Raw genomic sequence first — 20,084 nt, 5'->3', positions numbered from 1 at the left:
GTGTTTTACAAACTAAGGATGACAAGTGTTCTACAAACGAAGGAGGACATATGTTCTATGAACTAAGGAGGACATGTGTTTTACAAAATTAAGGAGGACATGTGTTCTACAAACTAAGGAGGATGTGTATTACAAACTACGGAAGACATGTGTTTTACAAACTAAGGATGACATGTGTGCTACAAACTAAGGAGGACATGTGTTTTACAAACTAAGTATGACAAGTGTTTTAGAAATTAAGGAGGACATACGTTCTACGAACTAAGGAGGACATATGTTTTACAAAAGTAAGGAGGACATGTGTTTTACAAGACTAAGGAGGACATGTGTATTACACACTAAAGAGGACATGTGTTCGACAAACTAAGAAGGACAAGTGTTTTCTAAGTAAGGAGGACGTGTTCTACAAACCAAGGAGGACATGTGTATTAGAAACTAAGGAGGACATGTGTATTAGAAACTAAGGAGGACATGTGTATTAGAAACTAAGGAGGACTTGTGTTTTACAAACTAAGGAGGATGTGTGTTCCACAAACTGAGGAGGACATGTCCTTAATAAAGTAAGTAGGACATGTTATTTTACAAACTAAGGAGGACATATTGGATAATAGGATTGTACTTGGTCCACTATGACCTTTTGTCCAACTAGAGGACAAAATCATCTGTACAATAATATAGGACAATATCATCGGAACAACTACAGACCTATATTATCTGTACAGTGAGAGGGCCACGTCATCTGTACAACTAAATAGGATCATATTATCTTTACAACTATAGGACTATATAATCTGTACAACTCTAGAACTATATCATCTGTACAGCCATAGGGCTATATCATCTGTACAGCCATAGGGCTATATCATCTGTATGTACTAATGTGTTATCTGTAGACCTCAAGGACTTTATCATCTGAAAACACATAGGAATGTGTTATCTGTAGACCTCAAGGACTTTATCATCTGAAAACACATAGGAATGTGTTATCTGTAGATTTGTATGACATATATATTTATCTATATTAATAACTGTTTACCTTGCACTCTACACATGGTTCCGTTCACAAGAGTGTAGCCATAGGTACATGAACACTGGTAACTTCCAGGGGTGTTCATACATGTCTGTGAACATGGAGGTGGGGACACCAAGCACTCATCCACATCCACACATGTGGCCATATCTAGTCTGAACCCATCCGAACACACAGGAAGGTTGGGATCTGTGGGAAGTGAACACTGCAGATGTAACATGTATACATACAGGTGAGACTGTCTACATCCTGCTGACATTGTCTATACATCCTGGTGTCACTGTGTCTATATCCCTGTGACACAGTGTCTACATGAAGGTGACACTATGTCTACATCCTGGTGTCACTGTGTCTATATCCCTGTGACACAGTGTCTACATGAAGGTGACACTATGTCTACATCCTGGTGTCACTGTGTCTATATCCCTGTGACACAGTGTCTACATGAAGGTGACACTATGTCTACATCCTGGTGTCACTGTGTCTATATCCCTGTGACACAGTGTCTACATGAAGGTGACACTATGTCTACATCCTGGTGTCACTGTGTCTATATCCCTGTGACACAGTGTCTACATGAAGGTGACACTATGTCTACATCCTGGTGTCACTGTGTCTATATCCCTGTGACACAGTGTCTACATGAAGGTGACACTATGTCTACATCCTGGTGTCACTGTGTCTATATCCCTGTGACACAGTGTCTACATGAAGGTGACACCATGTCTATATCCCTGTGACACAGTGTCTACATCATGGTGACACTGTCTACATCATTGTGACACTGTGTCTACATCATTGTGACACTGTGTCTACATCATTGTGACACTGTCTACATCAGTGTGACACTGTGTCTACATCATTGTGACACTGTGTCTACATCATTGTGACACTGTCTACATCATTGTGACACTGTGTCTACATCATTGTGACACTGTGTCTACATCATTGTGACAGTGTGTCTACATCATTGTGACACTGTGTCTACATCATTGTGACACTGTCTACATCATTGTGACACTGTGTCTACATCATTGTGACACTGAGTCTACATCATTGTGACACTGTCTACATCATGATGACACAGTCTACATCAGTGTGACACTGTGTCTACATTATTGTGACACTGTCTACATCATTGTGACACTGTGTCTACATCATGGTGACACTGTGTCTACATCATGGTGACACTGTGTCTACATCATGGTGACACTGTGTCTACATCATTGTGACACTGTCTACATCATGGTGACACTGTGTCTACATCATTGTGACACTGTCTACATCACTGTGACACTGTGTCTACATCATTGTGACACTGTGTCTACATCATTGTGACACTGTGTCTACATCATTGTGACACTGTGTCTACATCATTGTGACACTGTCTTCATCATTGTGACACTGTCTACATCATTGTGACACTGTCTACATCATTGTGACACTGTGTCTACATCATTGTGACACTGTGTCTACATCATTGTGACACTGTCTACATCATGGTGACACTGTGTCTACATCATTGTGACACTGTCTACATCATTGTGACACTGTCTACATCATTGTGACACTGTCTACATCATTGTGACACTGTGTCTACATCATTGTGACACTGTGTCTACATCATTGTGACACTGTGTCTACATCATTGTGACACTGTGTCTACATCATGGTGACACTGTCTACATCATGGTGACACTGTGTCTACATCATTGTGACACAGAGTCTACATCATTGTGACACTGTGTCTACATCATTGTGACACTGTGTCTACATCATGGTGACACTGTGTCTACATCATGGTGACACTGTGTCTACATCATTGTGACACTGTGTCTACATCATGGTGACACTGTGTCTACATCATGGTGACACTGTGTCTACATCATTGTAGCACAGTGTCTACATCATGGTGACACTGTCTACATCATGGTGACATTGTGTGTACATGAAGGTGACACCATGTCTATATCCCTGTGACACAGTGTCTACATCATGGTGACACTGTCTACATCATGGTGACATTGTGTGTACATGAAGGTGACACTTCTTCTAAATCCTGATGGCACTGTGTCTACATCATGGTGACACCATTTCTACATCACGGTGACACTGTGTCTACATCATGGTGACACTGTGTCTACATCATGGTGACACTGTGTCTACATCATGGTGACACTGTCTACATCATGGTGACACTGTCTACATCATGGTGACATTGTGTGTACATGAAGGTGACACCATGTCTATATCCCTGTGACACAGTGTCTACATCATACTGACATTGTCTACATCATGGTGACATTGTGTGTACATGAAGGTGACACCATGTCTATATCCCTGTGATACAGTGTCTACATCATGGTGACACTGTCTACATCATGGTGACATTGTGTGTACATGAAGGTGACACCATGTCTATATCCCTGTGACGCAGTGTCTACATCATGGTGACATTGTCTACATCATGGTGACATTGTGTGTACATGAAGGTGACACCATGTCTATATCCCTGTGACACAGTGTCTACATGAAGGTGACACTATGTCTACATCCTGGTGTCACTGTGTCTATATCCCTGTGACACAGTGTCTACATGAAGGTGACACCATGTCTATATCCCTGTGACACAGTGTCTACATCATGGTGACACTGTCTACATCATTGTGACACTGTGTCTACACCATTGTGACACTGTGTCTACATCATTGTGACACTGTCTACATCATTGTGACACTGTGTCTACATCATTGTGACACTGTGTCTACATCATTGTGACACTGTGTCTACATCATTGTGACACTGTGTCTACATCATTGTGACACTGTCTACATCATGGTGACACTGTCTACATCAGTGTGACACTGTGTCTACATCATGGTGACACTGTGTCTACATCATGGTGACACTGTGTCTACATCATGGTGACACTGTCTACATCATTGTGACACTGTGTCTACATCATGGTGACACTGTGTCTACATCATTGTGACACTGTGTCTACATCATTGTGACACTGTGTCTACATCATTGTGACACTGTGTCTACATCATTGTGACACTGTCTACATCATTGTGACACTGTCTACATCATGGTGACACTGTCTACATCATGGTGACACTGTCTACATCATTGTGACACTGTGTCTACATCATTGTGACACTGTGTCTACATCATGGTGACACTGTGTCTACATCATGGTGACACTGTGTCTACATCATTGTGACACTGTGTCTACATCATGGTGACACTGTGTCTACATCATGGTGACACTGTGTCTACATCATTGTAGCACAGTGTCTACATCATGGTGACATTGTCTACATCATGGTGACATTGTGTGTACATGAAGGTGACACCATGTCTATATCTCTGTGACACAGTGTCTACATCATGGTGACACTGTCTACATCATTGTGACACTGTGTCTACATCATTGTGACACTGTGTCTACATCATGGTGACACTGTCTACATCATTGTGACACTGTGTCTACATCATTGTGACACTGTCTACATCATTGTGACACTGTGTCTACATCATTGTGCCACTGTGTCTACATCATTGTGACACTGTGTCTACATCATTGTGACACTGTGTCTACATCATGGTGACACTGTGCATAAATCTTAGTGACACTTCTTCTAAATCCTGATGACACTGTGTCTACATCATGGTGACACCATTTCTACATCATGGTGACACTGTGTCTAAATCCTGGTGACATTGTGTACATCTTGGTGAAATTGTGTGTGCATCCTTGTGACACTCTGTGTACATCAAATACATTATGGTGACACTACTGTCAGCAGGAAATAATGTAAGCTTGACAGTGTCAACGGTACAAGAATCAGTATCCAAACGAAAAAATTTGTATCCATTAAAATTTTCTTTTAATGTACTTCCTAACTTCTAAGATGTCACACAAAGAAACATGATAACTGGCCTGCCTCGGCCTGGCCAGAGTTGTAGGCCATTCCACTACAAACAGTAAGTGCCGTTCGCTGTCATCGCCTCTCGTTTTCAGCTTACCTGTCTCTCCGCATGTTCTGCCATCTCTTTGTAAATATAGATGATCTGGGCATGCGCACTTGAAGGCCATGCTATCATGGATCCCAGATGGTGTCGGCAGACAAATCTCACATCCACCATTGATCGAACCACAGCGACTGGAATCTGCAATTAGTGACAGATTGACCTGGCATTTGACCTGATGGTTAGTACTACATGTCTAGGTGTGCTGTTCTGATTAGTGGCAATGGTTGTGGGTTGGTGCTACATGTCTAGGTGTACAGTTCAGATTAGTGGCAATGGTTGTGGGTTGGTGTTACATGTCTAGGTGTGCAGTTCTGATTAGTGGCAATGGTTGTGGGTTGGTGCTACATGTCTAGGTGTACAGTTCAGATTAGTGGCAATGGTTGTGGGTTGGTGCTTAGTAACATGTCTAGGTGTGCAGTTCAGATTAGTGGCAATGGTTGTGGGTTGGTGCTACATGTCTAGGTGTACAGTTCAGATTAGTGGCAATGGTTGTGGGTTGGTGCTACATGTCTAGGTGTACAGTTCAGATTAGTGGCAATGGTTGTGGGTTGGTGCTACATGTCTAGGTGTACAGTTCAGATTAGTGGCAATGGTTGTGGACTGATGCTACATGTCTAGGTGTGCAGTTCAGATTAGTGGCAATGGTTGTGGGTTGGTGCTATATGTCCAGGTGTACAGTTCAGATTAGTGGCAATGGTTGTGGGCTGGTGCTACATGTCTAGGTGTGCAGTTCAGATTAGTGGCAATGGTTGTGGGTTGGTGCTACATGTCTAGGTGTACAGTTCAGATTAGTGGCAATGGTTGTGGGTTGGTGCTACATGTCTAGGTGTACAGTTCAGATTAGTGGCAATGGTTGTGGGTTGGTGCTTAGTAACATGTCTAGGTGTGCAGTTCAGATTAGTGGCAATGGTTGTGGGTTGGTGCTACATGTCTAGGTGTACAGTTCAGATTAGTGGCAATGGTTGTGGGTTGGTGCTACATGTCTAGGTGTGCAGTTCAGATTAGTGGCAATGGTTGTGGGTTGGTGCTATATGTCTAGGTGTACAGTTCAGATTAGTGGCAATGGTTGTGGGTTGGTGCTTAGTAACATGTCTAGGTGTGCAGTTCAGATTAGTGGCAATGGTTGTGGGTTGGTGCTACATGTCTAGGTGTACAGTTCAGATTAGTGGCAATGGTTGTGGGTTGGTGCTTAGTAACATGTCTAGGTGTGCAGTTCAGATTAGTGGCAATGGTTGTGGGTTGGTGCTACATGTCTAGGTGTACAGTTCAGATTAGTGGCAATGGTTGTGGGTTGGTGCTACATGTCTAGGTGTGCAGTTCAGATTAGTGGCAATGGTTGTGGGTTGGTGCTATATGTCTAGGTGTGCAGTTCAGATAAGTGGTGATGGTTGTGGGCTGGTGCTACATGTCTAGGTGTACAGTTCAGATTAGTGGCAATGGTTGTGGGTTGGTGCTACATGTCTAGGTGTGCAGTTCAGATTAGTGGCAATGGTTGTGGGTTGGTGCTACATGTCTAGGTGTGCAGTTCAGATTAGTGGCTATGGTTGTGGGTTGGTGCTACATGTCTAGGTGTGCAGTTCAGATAAGTGGTGATGGTTGTGGGCTGGTGCTACATGTCCAGGTGTACAGTTCAGATTAGTGGCAATGGTTGTGGGTTGGTGCTATATGTCCAGGTGTACAGTTCAGATTAGTGGCAATGGTTGTGGGTTGGTGCTACATGTCCAGGTGTACAGTTCAGATTAGTGGCAATGGTTGTGGGTTGGTGCTACATGTCCAGGTGTACAGTTCAGATTAGTGGCAATGGTTGTGGGTTGGTGCTACATGTCTAGGTGTGCAGTTCAGATTAGTGGCAATGGTTGTGGGTTGGTGCTATATGTCCAGGTGTACAGTTCAGATTAGTGGCAATGGTTGTGGGCTGGTGCTACATGTCTAGGTGTACAGTTCAGATTAGTGGCAATGGTTGTGGACTGATGCTACATGTCTAGGTGTGCAGTTCAGATAAGTGGTGATGGTTGTGGGTTGGTGCTACATGTCTAGGTGTACAGTTCAGATTAGTGGCAATGGTTGTGGGTTGGTGCTACATGTCTAGGTGTACAGTTCAGATTAGTGGCAATGGTTGTGGGTTGGTGCTACATGTCTAGGTGTACAGTTCAGATTAGTGGCAATGGTTGTGGGTTGGTGCTTAGTAACATCTCTAGGTGTGCAGTTCAGATTAGTGGCAATGGTTGTGGGTTGGTGCTACATGTCTAGGTGTACAGTTCAGATTAGTGGCAATGGTTGTGGGTTGGTGCTACATGTCTAGGTGTGCAGTTCAGATTAGTGGCAATGGTTGTGGGTTGGTGCTATATGTCCAGGTGTACAGTTCAGATTAGTGGCAATGGTTGTGGGCTGGTGCTACATGTCTAGGTGTACAGTTCAGATTAGTGGCAATGGTTGTGGACTGATGCTACATGTCTAGGTGTGCAGTTCAGATAAGTGGTGATGGTTGTGGGTTGGTGCTACATGTCTAGGTGTACAGTTCAGATTAGTGGCAATGGTTGTGGGTTGGTGCTACATGTCTAGGTGTGCAGTTCAGATAAGTGGTGATGGTTGTGGGCTGGTGCTACATGTCCAGGTGTACAGTTCAGATTAGTGGCAATGGTTGTGGGCTGGTGCTACATGTCCAGGTGTACAGTTCAGATTAGTGGCAATGGTTGTGGGCTGGTGCTACATGTCTAGGTGTACAGTTCAGATTAGTTGACATGGTTGGTACCACTTCAAGGAGAATACTAGAAAACTGCTGGGTGATTAATCCATCAGAAACATGTGCACCAATTTTTAATTAGAATAAATTGAAATACGTTTACTTGTGTTTTTATAGCGAAAAAACGTTTCTATTATTGGAACTTTGGCTGGAACTCACATCACCTTTCTGCTCGTGACGTCATGTGCGATTAGAGTCCGCCATAATGCCCGAGACCAAAGGCTGCAGTAATACAACTCGTCTTGTTTCTGTTGTATTTGTAGATTGTACGATGGTGTATTCTGTTGCCAGGGGATGGCCGGATGTAGACAGGGATTGTATCACATACATTTTGCTTTTTGTTGACAATACGCTATAAGGGACCGTTCATAATTTATGAGCCTGCTTGTCACGTACAAAATCCCCAGATAGTGCACAACATAGCTCAATGAAAAGGGGTTTTTTGCATTAGTATTCTCCTTGAAGTGTATGGTTCTTGAAATGGCTATGAATTTTGTACCTCTCGGCTGTATATCTGAAGCAAATACAGCTAGTTCGACAAGTCTGTCGCCATCAGGGATTGAGACCATTATTCCATCTGTCTGATTCAGATCAAAGCGCTGCAGCTGATTGGTGACAGAGTCCACTAAGTACAACTGATCCTGTGGGCAACACGCATTCATGTCAGGCAGACAATGTGAAAGGGAGGTGCAACCGACAGAGGGACAGCACAAGGGATGGCATATTGACTGAAATACATACAGTTGGTGTACACGTGCATGTTATTGTACATGGGAGTCTGACCACAGCTTGTCATCCTTGCTACTTTGGGGAGGTGGGGTATCCTAGTCGTTAAATTGTTCGCTCGTCACGCCGAAGACCAGGGTTCGATTCCCCACATGGGTATTATGTGTGAAGCTCATTCTGGTGAAACTTGACACCATCATCATTTATTGTGCCACGTAAATGACGAGAGCCTTGCAGCCGACGTGTCACTTCATGCCAGGATGGAGTAAAAACCAAATTATGATATCTGTACAACAGGCTTTTAACTATAACCTCCACAAGCAGACTGTTGTTTACAGATGGCATCTTCACACATCATCCACTACGCGTCGCACGTATGCAACGCTTTACCTATTCTGACGCAATTTCATCATAGTCAGCGTTTGTGATAAACGCTGGTGTTGATGCCATGGACTAGCCCTCCCATTACAAACTCACAATATGAATCAAACGCTTTTGAGATGTGATGGGACGACCAGTTCGACAGATCATGAATTAAATACAAGCCCCGTATAAGAACTTGGAGAAGCGTTCCTTGACCACGGACTTCTGGTTGGCGTTTTCCGTCAGTTTGGCAAGTCCAAGAAGACACGTGTTGTGGTCATTGGGAGGTCATACTCTTGTATTGACTCCTGTCGTCATGGCTGCTCCTCCAGGTCACACTCGTGTATTGACTCCTGTTGTCACAACTGCTGCTCTAGGTTACTCTCGTGTATTGACCCCTGTCATCACTGCCGCTGCTCTAGGTCACACTCGTGTATTGACCCCTGTCGTCACGGCCGCCGTTCTAGGAAGTCACACTCGTTTATAGATCGCTGTTATCATGGCCGCTCTAGGACACACTCGTTTACTGACCTCTGTCGTCACGGCCGCTGCTTATGGAGGTCACACACATGTATTGACCTCTGTCATCACGAAGTAGTATATCAGTCAGTGTGCAGTGATATATCAGTCAGTGTGCAGTGGTGTATCAGTCAGTGTGTTGTGATATATCAGTCAGTGTGTAGTAACATATAGTCATGTCTGTAGTTGTATATCAGTTAGTGTGTAGTGCTATATCAGTCGCATGTGTTGTGCTACTGTGTACGGCCCTACCTTGTACAGCTACAAGAGATAGAATAGCAAGGGTGGCCACAGAGAGTCAGTACAACCCTCTGGGCTAAGGGCTAGAGCTGACCTGTGTTGGGAGTCTAAACCCTAATGGAGGTGGAGACTATTTAACTACAACTGAAACAATACATAGATTATGATTTGCTGACTGATACAAAAATGGGTGTAACCTACAATAGCCAATGAAATGCAGGATAAACCAAATGGGGTGTGTCCTACAAGAACAACTTCAGTGACCAGACAGGGGGAGTACTTACTCTTTTAATCCTATTTTAAGTGACATTAATCTTGTTGGCACATTTACTGGATGCTTGATTGCTTACTCTGGGCTAGATCTTTAATGAACCTTAACCCTTGTGCCTCATCCTCCTTACAGTCAAGACCTAGCACTGTGTGACGTCTGACTGTTCCCAAGATTGATCTGATCTCTGTTATCGCTGTTATCACGCCGCTCTAGGTCACACTCGTTTACTGACCTGTCGTCACGGCCGCTGCTTATGGAGGTCACACACATGTATTGACCTCTGTCATCACGAAGTAGTATATCAGTCAGTGTGCAGTGATATATCAGTCAGTGTGTTGTGATATATCAGTCAGTGTGTTGTGATATATCAGTCAGTGTGCAGTGGTGTATCAGTCAGTGTGTTGTGATATATCAGTCAGTGTGTTGTGATATATCAGTCAGTGTGCAGTGGTGTATCAGTCAGTGTGTTGTGATATATCAGTCAGTGTGTTGTGATATATCAGTCAGTGTGCAGTGGTGTATCAGTCAGTGTGTTGTGATATATCAGTCAGTGTGTTGTGATATATCAGTCAGTGTGCAGTGGTGTATCAGTCAGTGTGCAGTGATATATCAGTCAGTGTGTTGTGATATATCAGTCAGTGTGCAGTGGTGTATCAGTCAGTGTGTTGTGATATATCAGTCAGTGTGTAGTGATATATCAGTCAGTGTGCAGTGGTGTATCAGTCAGTGTGCAGTGATATATCAGTCAGTGTGTTGTGATATATCAGTCAGTGTGTTGTGATATATCAGTCAGTGTGTTGTGATATATCAGTCAGTGTGTTGTGATATATCAGTCAGTGTGCAGTGGTGTATCAGTCAGTGTGTTGTGATATATCAGTCAGTGTGTAGTGATATATCAGTCAGTGTGTTGTGATATATCAGTCAGTGTGTTGTGATATATCAGTCAGTGTGCAGTGGTGTATCAGTCAGTGTGTTGTGATATATCAGTCAGTGTGTAGTGATATATCAGTCAGTGTGCAGTGGTGTATCAGTCAGTGTGTTGTGATATATCAGTCAGTGTGTTGTGATATATCAGTCAGTGTGCAGTGGTGTATCAGTCAGTGTGCAGTGGTGTATCAGTCAGTGTGCAGTGATATATCAGTCAGTGTGCAGTGGTGTATCAGTCAGTGTGCAGTGATATATCAGTCAGTGTGTTGTGATATATCAGTCAGTGTGCAGTGGTGTATCAGTCAGTGTGTTGTGATATATCAGTCAGTGTGTAGTGATATATCAGTCAGTGTGCAGTGGTGTATCAGTCAGTGTGTTGTGATATATCAGTCAGTGTGCAGTGGTGTATCAGTCAGTGTGCAGTGATATATCAGTCAGTGTGTTGTGATATATCAGTCAGTGTGCAGTGGTGTATCAGTCAGTGTGTTGTGATATATCAGTCAGTGTGTAGTGATATATCAGTCAGTGTGCAGTGGTGTATCAGTCAGTGTGTTGTGATATATCAGTCAGTGTGTTGTGATATATCAGTCAGTGTGCAGTGGTGTATCAGTCAGTGTGTTGTGATATATCAGTCAGTGTGTAGTGATATATCAGTCAGTGTGCAGTGGTGTATCAGTCAGTGTGTTGTGATATATCAGTCAGTGTGTTGTGATATATCAGTCAGTGTGCAGTGGTGTATCAGTCAGTGTGTTGTGATATATCAGTCAGTGTGTTGTGATATATCAGTCAGTGTGCAGTGGTGTATCAGTCAGTGTGCAGTGATATATCAGTCAGTGTGTTGTGATATATCAGTCAGTGTGCAGTGGTGTATCAGTCAGTGTGTTGTGATATATCAGTCAGTGTGTAGTGATATATCAGTCAGTGTGCAGTGATATATCAGTCAGTGTGTTGTGATATATCAGTCAGTGTGCAGTGGTGTATCAGTCAGTGTGTTGTGATATATCAGTCAGTGTGTTGTGATATATCAGTCAGTGTGCAGTGGTGTATCAGTCAGTGTGTTGTGATATATCAGTCAGTGTGCAGTGGTGTATCAGTCAGTGTGTTGTGATATATCAGTCAGTGTGTTGTGATATATCAGTCAGTGTGCAGTGATATATCAGTCAGTGTGTTGTGATATATCAGTCAGTGTGCAGTGGTGTATCAGTCAGTGTGTTGTGATATATCAGTCAGTGTGTAGTAACATATAGTCATGTCTGTAGTTGTATATCAGTTAGTGTGTAGTGCTATATCAGTCGCATGTGTTGTGCTACTGTGTACTGCCCTACCTTGTACAGCTGTATGGCTGTTATGCCAGCACCCCCTTTAGTTCGTTGTGCATGAAAGACAGTGACAAAGTTGCTACCATCCAGGTTGCAAGTGGTTACTCGATCTGGCCAAGCGTCCTCAAGATAAATTCGATCTCTTGTAAAATCTGGGAACACATTTTAGAAACTTTGCTCAACAAATTCTGGATACAGAACACATGTTAATTTATTTTTCTATTGTACCCAGTCAACGTCCAGTTATGTTCAGACATGGTTTATTCATGAATGAATCGTACAACCAGTCAATTCTGTCACGTGACAGACTACACGGGCTGTACGAATGACCTTGACCTTAAATGGAATGTGGCTGCCAAATTGCTCATCGCTTTGAAATTTTGGAGTAATAAAATTGTTGCCATAATTTTGTATTTGTTTGAGTGAATAAATACATCTCAAAATACAATGTTTCTGTATTTCACTTGTCATTTCACAAAACCTCAAATTTGATCATTTGTACCATAGACTAAGTCATCCTGTGTTATCTCAATTTATGACCTTTCAAGAAACATCATTCGCCCCAGATGAGTTCCAATCAAATGACTAAATTTTGTCATGTCATAACCAATATGAAAAGTAGTTATGACGTCACAAAATGATGGTCATTCAGCCAGGAGGATCTTTGCTTCTGTTTTCATCAGATCACAGATTGACTGGCTGGCAGGAATTGTTCACCAATAGAAGACCTTTCCAAATCCGTGATTTCAGAACTCAGAGACATACCAAAATACGAATACAGTAGAGACCCTTTAATAAGTGGCTCGACCGTCTCAAATTATGCATAAATAGAGGGGTGGAGTATTTCGCGGGAATGTGACAATTTAAACATTTCATGTAAATGCAGACTGTTGTTGCCAATACTTACTGAACCACCCTTGATGAGTAACCATGTTTAGAGGGTCACTTGTTGATCCATGTGATATGTTCTTCACATCCCTGCTCAAAGTTTATGTTATACTTCCATTACCCACTCCTGCGGCATGTTATTTTCCTCTTCACATTCATGTGGTATGTTATACTTCAATTTCCCACTCCTGCGGCGTGTTATTTTTCTCTTCACATCCATGTGGTATTTTATTCTTCAATTTCCCACTCCTGCGGCGTGTTATTTTTCTCTTCACATCCATGTGGTATTTTATTCTTCAATTTCCCACTCCTGCGGCGTGTTATTTTCCTCTTCACATCCATGTGGCATTTTATTCTTCAATTTCCCACTCCTGCGGCGTGTTATTTTTCTCTTCACATCCATGTGGTATTTTATTCTTCAATTTCCCACTCCTGCGGTGTGTTATTTTCCTCTTCACATCCATGTGGCATTTTATTCTTCAATTTCCCACTCCTGCGGCGTGTTATTTTTCTCTTCACATCCATGTGGCATTTTATTCTTCAATTTCCCACTCCTGCGGCGTGTTATTTTCCTCTCCACATCTATGTGGCATTTTATTCTTCAATTTCCCACTCCTGCGGCGTGTTGTTTTCCTCTTCACATCCATGTGGCATTTTATTCTTCAATTTCCCACTCCTGCGGCGTGTTATTTTTCTCTTCACATCCATGTGGTATTTTATTCTTCAATTTCCCACTCCTGCGGTGTGTTATTTTCCTCTTCACATCCATGTGGCATTTTATTCTTCAATTTCCCACTCCTGCGGCGTGTTATTTTCCTCTTCACATCCATTTGGTATGTTATACTTCAATTTCCCACTCCTGCGGCGTGTTATTTTTCTCTTCACATCCATGTGGTATTTTATTCTTCAATTTCCCACTCCTGCGGTGTGTTATTTTCCTCTTCACATCCATGTGGCATTTTATTCTTCAATTTCCCACTCCTGCGGCGTGTTATTTTTCTCTTCATATCCATGTGGTATTTTATTCTTCAATTTCCCACTCCTGCGGCGTGTTATTTTTCTCTTCACATCCATGTGGTATGTTATACTTCAATTTCCCACTCATGCGGCGTGTTATTTTTCTCTTCACATTCATGTGGTATGTTATACTTCAATTTCCCACTCCTGCGGCGTGTTATTTTCCTCTTCACATCCATGTGGCATTTTATTCTTCAATTTCCCACTCCTGCGGCGTGTTATTTTTCTCTTCACATCCATGTGGTATGTTATACTTCAATTTCCCACTCCTGCGGCGTGTTATTTTTCTCTTCACATTCATGTGGTATGTTATACTTCAATTTCCCACTCCTGCGGCGTGTTATTTTCCTCTTCACATCCATGTGGCATTTTATTCTTCAATTTCCCACTCCTGTGGCGTGTTATTTTTCGCTTCACATCCATGTGGTATTTTATTCTTCAATTTCCCACTCCTGCGGCGTTGTTTTTCTCTTCACATCCATGTGGCATTTTATTCTTCAATTTCCCACTCCTGCGGCGTGTTATTTTCTCTTCACATCCATGTGGCATTTTATTCTTCAATTTCCCACTCCTGCAGCGTGTTATTTTTCTCTTCACATTCATGTGGTATTTTATTCTTCAATTTCCCACTCCTGCGGCGTGTTATTTTCCTCTTCACATCCATGTGGCATTTTATTCTTCAATTTCCCACTCCTGCGGCGTGTTATTTTCCTCTTCACATCCATGTGGTATGTTATACTTCAATTTCCCACTCCTGTGGCGTGTTATTTTTCTCTTCACATCCATGTGGCATTTTATTCTTCAATTTCCCACTCCTGCGGCGTGTTATTTTCCTCTTCACATCCATGTGGCATTTTATTCTTCAATTTCCCACTCCTGCGGTGTGTTATTTTCCTCTTCACATCCATGTGGCATTTAATTCTTCAATTTCCCACTCCTGCGGCGTGTTATTTTTCTCTTCACATTCATGTGGCATTTTATTCTTCAATTTCCCACTCCTGCGGCGTGTTATTTTTCTCTTCACATCCATGTAGCATTTTATTCTTCAATTTCCCACTCCTGCGGTGTGTTATTTTCCTCTTCACATCAATGTGGTATTTTATTCTTCAATTTCCCACTCCTGCGGCGTGTTATTTTCCTCTTCACATCAATGTGGCATTTTATTCTTCAATTTCCCACTCCTGTGGCGTGTTATTTTCCTCTTCACATCCATGTGGTATGTTATACTTCAATTTCCCACTCCTGCGGCGTGTTATTTTTCTCTTCACATCCATGTGGTATGTTATACTTCAATTTCCCACTCCTGTGGCGTGTTATTTTCCTCTTCACATCCATGTGGTATGTTATACTTCAATTTCCCACTCCTGCGGCGTGTTATTTTTCTCTTCACATTCATGTGGTATGTTATACTTCAATTTCCCACTCCTGCGGCGTGTTATTTTCCTCTTCACATCCATGTGGCATTTTATTCTTCAATTTCCCACTCCTGCGGCGTGTTATTTTTCTCTTCACATCCATGTGGTATGTTATACTTCAATTTCCCACTCCTGCGGCGTGTTATTTTTCTCTTCACATTCATGTGGTATGTTATACTTCAATTTCCCACTCCTGCGGCGTGTTATTTTCCTCTTCACATCCATGTGGCATTTTATTCTTCAATTTCCCACTCCTGCGGCGTGTTATTTTTCGCTTCACATCCATGTGGTATTTTATTCTTCAATTTCCCACTCCTGCGGCGTTGTTTTTCTCTTCACATCCATGTGGCATTTTATTCTTCAATTTCCCACTCCTGCGGCGTGTTATTTTCTCTTCACATCCATGTGGCATTTTATTCTTCAATTTCCCACTCCTGCAGCGTGTTATTTTTCTCTTCACATTCATGTGGTATTTTATTCTTCAATTTCCCACTCCTGCGGCGTGTTATTTTCCTCTTCACATCCATGTGGCATTTTATTCTTCAATTTCCCACTCCTGCGGCGTGTTATTTTCCTCTTCACATCCATGTGGTATGTTATACTTCAATTTCCCACTCCTGTGGCGTGTTATTTTTCTCTTCACATCCATGTGGCATTTTATTCTTCAATTTCCCACTCCTGCGGCGTGTTATTTTCCTCTTCACATCCATGTGGCATTTTATTCTTCAATTTCCCACTCCTGCGGTGTGTTATTTTCCTCTTCACATCCATGTGGCATTTAATTCTTCAATTTCCCACTCCTGCGGCGTGTTATTTTTCTCTTCACATTCATGTGGCATTTTATTCTTCAATTTCCCACTCCTGCGGTGTGTTATTTTTCTCTTCACATCCATGTAGCATTTTATTCTTCAATTTCCCACTCCTGCGGTGTGTTATTTTCCTCTTCACATCAATGTGGTATTTTATTCTTCAATTTCCCACTCCTGCGGCGTGTTATTTTCCTCTTCACATCAATGTGGCATTTTATTCTTCAATTTCCCACTCCTGTGGCGTGTTATTTTCCTCTTCACATCCATGTGGTATGTTATACTTCAATTTCCCACTCCTGCGGCGTGTTATTTTTCTCTTCACATCCATGTGGTATGTTATACTTCAATTTCCCACTCCTGCGGCGTGTTATTTTTCTCTTCACATCCATGTGGTATTTTATTCTTCAATTTCCCACTCCTGCGGCGTGTTATTTTTCTCTTCACATCCATGTGGCATTTTATTCTTCAATTTCCCACTCCTGCGGCGTGTTATTTTCCTCTTCACATCCATGTGGCATTTTATTCTTCAATTTCCCACTCCTGCGGCGTGTTATTTTTCTCTTCACATCCATGTGGTATTTTATTCTTCAATTTCCCACTCCTGCGGTGTGTTATTTTCCTCTTCACATCCATGTGGCATTTTATTCTTCAATTTCCCACTCCTGCGGCGTGTTATTTTTCTCTTCACATCCATGTGGCATTTTATTCTTCAATTTCCCACTCCTGCGGCGTGTTATTTTCCTCTCCACATCAATGTGGTATTTTATTCTTCAATTTCCCACTCCTGCGGCGTGTTATTTTCCTCTTCACATCAATGTGGCATTTTATTCTTCAATTTCCCACTCCTGTGGCGTGTTATTTTTCTCTTCACATCCATGTGGTATTTTATTCTTCAATTTCCCACTCCTGCGGCGTGTTATTTTTCTCTTCACATCCATGTGTTATGTTATACTTCAATTTCCCACTCCTGCGGCGTGTTATTTTTCTCTTCACATCCATGTGGTATTTTATTCTTCAATTTCCCACTCCTGCGGCGTGTTATTTTTCTCTTCACATCCATGTGGTATTTTATTCTTCAATTTCCCACTCCTGCGGCGTGTTATTTTCCTCTTCACATCCATGTGGCATTTTATTCTTCAATTTCCCACTCCTGCGGCGTGTTATTTTTATCTTCACATCCATGTGGTATTTTATTCTTCAATTTCCCACTCCTGCGGTGTGTTATTTTCCTCTTCACATCCATGTGGCATTTTATTCTTCAATTTCCCACTCCTGCGGCGTGTTATTTTTCTCTTCACATCCATGTGGCATTTTATTCTTCAATTTCCCACTCCTGCGGCGTGTTATTTTCCTCTCCACATCTATGTGGCATTTTATTCTTCAATTTCCCACTCCTGCGGCGTGTTGTTTTCCTCTTCACATCCATGTGGCATTTTATTCTTCAATTTCCCACTCCTGCGGCGTGTTTTTTTTCTCTTCACATCCATGTGGTATTTTATTCTTCAATTTCCCACTCCTGCGGTGTGTTATTTTCCTCTTCACATCCATGTGGTATTTTATTCTTCAATTTCCCACTCCTGCGGCGTGTTATTTTTCTCTTCACATCCATGTGGCATTTTATTCTTCAATTTCCCACTCCTGCGGCGTGTTATTTTTCTCTTCATATCCATGTGGTATTTTATTCTTCAATTTACCACTCCTGCGGCGTGTTATTTTTCTCTTCACATCCATGTGGTATGTTATACTTCAATTTCCCACTCCTGCGGCGTGTTATTTTCTCTTCACATCCATGTGGTATTTTATTCCTCAATTTCCCACTCCTGCGGCGTGTTATTTTTCTCTTCACATCCATGCAGTATGTTATACTTCAATGTCCCACTCCTGCGACATGTAATTTTCCTCTTCACATCCATGTGGTATGTTATACTTCAATTTCCCACATCCGTTATTCTTCACATTCCCATCCATGTGGTGTGCTAATCCTTCCTTCCCCACATTTATGGTATATGTTATTCTCAATTTCTCCACTCTTGTTTGTTTATATTCACTTGTCACTTGGCGTGGTCTGATGAAGCACGGTGGAGTTTCTGGAATTAACCCCACCACTGCAATACTATCGTGCGTTTGGTACCTGGACCTAGTGTTGTCATTCTGTTATCTTAATATGTAATATTTAAATGAAGTGCTGAATGAACTGTGGATATGCCTACATGACTCGTTTGACTAACTTGATATGTCGAAAATGATACTCACAGACTATATGTTTCCCATTTGAATATATATATCAGGACATACCAATGAGCATGTCCTGTGGCCATACCATCTTGTCACGCACTAGAAGCTGTCTGTTACTTCCGTCCATACCACAGCGCTCAACCTTGATTCCGTCTGTATCCCAACCTGACCAGTACAGCCACCTGAAACAGTACTTAATGTAAGTGTGCATATCCAACCAAAACAGTACTTAATGTAAGTGTGCATATCCACCCAAAACAGTACTTAATGTAAGTGTGCATATCCACCTGAAAGAGTACTTAATGTAAGCAAATACAATCACGTAAAACAGTACTTAATGTAAGTGCGCACATCCACCTGAAACAGTACTTAATGTAAGCAAATACAATCACGTAAAACAGTACTTAATGTAAGTGCGCACATTCACCTGAAACAGTACTTAATGTAAGCAAATACAATCACGTAAAACAGTACTTAATGTAAGTGTGCACATCCACCTGAAACAGTACTTATTGTAAGTGAATACAACCACCTGAAACAGCACTTTATGTAAGTGTTCACATCCAACTGAAACAGTACTTAAATATGAGTAAATACAACCACCTGAAACACCTAGAATTGGATATATGACAAGTATGCTTGATTATGATTTATTTAGAATAAATGTGAAAACCATAGATGTGGGAATGTTTTTCATTAGTTCCTTGAGTGTCCATTGTATACTATTCAAAGACATAATCTGTTAAAAAGCTTCCTTGAGTGTCCTTTGTATCCCATTCATAGACATAATCTTTTAAAAAGCATCCTTGAGTGTCCTTTGTATACTATTCAAAGACATAATCTGTTATAATCTTTCTTGAGTGTCCTTTGTATACTATTCAAAGACATAATCTATTAAAAAGCTTCCTTGAGTGTCCTTTGTATCCTGTTCAAAGACATAATCTGTTAAAAAGCTTCCTTGAGTGTCCTTTTGTATACTATTCAAAGACATAATCTGTCAAAATCTTGAGTGTCCTTTGTATCCTATTCAAAGACATAATCTGTCAAAATCTTGAGTGTCCTTTGTATCCTATTCAAAGACATAATCTGTCAAAATCTTGAGTGTCCTTTGTATCCTATTCAAAGACATAATCTGTTAAAATCTTCCTTCCAATGAGAAGACGTGTGTTGGCATGTACGGAAGCACAGGGCAGTCACACTTGCTCCTAAGACTTCTGTCTCATTGTGTGTCTCTTTATTGATTTCTTGAATGATATCATATTTGTGTAATGTTTAAATAATTTTGACCCCTTCACTCTTCATTAATGAATTGTGACCAATGCAAGACCAGCACTACAATGAATATTCAGTCAAATTTTTGGAAAAGTGATTTTTTTTTTTGTAAAAAAAATTATCATAAATCTCACATATCTTTGTTTTTATGTTTTTATCAAGTGAAGTCGGTGGTAATATAAGTTGTTTCAACTTATGGCTTCTAGGAGCTTCCGTTTTTTTAGTCACTGGCGTTCCTAACTAATGTCCTGGTGTTGTCCCAAACAATCTTG

At 41.6% G+C, this 20,084-nt stretch overlaps 1 protein-coding gene across 1 annotated transcript in view; it reads right to left on the bottom strand.

Annotated features, from left to right (window-relative positions):
- Positions 1-20,084, bottom strand: part of LOC137291764 (low-density lipoprotein receptor-like) — a 70,651-nt gene that overhangs the window by 21,550 nt on the left and 29,017 nt on the right. The window contains exons 12-16 of the mRNA XM_067823281.1: positions 18,601-18,722; positions 12,183-12,328; positions 8,311-8,452; positions 5,063-5,206; positions 1,037-1,219 (exon numbers count right to left, since the gene is read on the bottom strand). Coding sequence (XP_067679382.1) covers positions 1,037-1,219; positions 5,063-5,206; positions 8,311-8,452; positions 12,183-12,328; positions 18,601-18,722 — 737 coding nt within the window. The remainder of the gene's footprint in view (positions 1-1,036; positions 1,220-5,062; positions 5,207-8,310; positions 8,453-12,182; positions 12,329-18,600; positions 18,723-20,084) is intronic.

Source organism: Haliotis asinina, chromosome 7 (genome assembly GCF_037392515.1).
Source record: "Haliotis asinina isolate JCU_RB_2024 chromosome 7, JCU_Hal_asi_v2, whole genome shotgun sequence".
NCBI classification, from domain to species: Eukaryota; Metazoa; Mollusca; class Gastropoda; order Lepetellida; family Haliotidae; genus Haliotis; species Haliotis asinina.
Note: the sequence above shows the minus strand (reverse complement) of the source record. Positions and strands in the feature narration are given on the sequence as shown.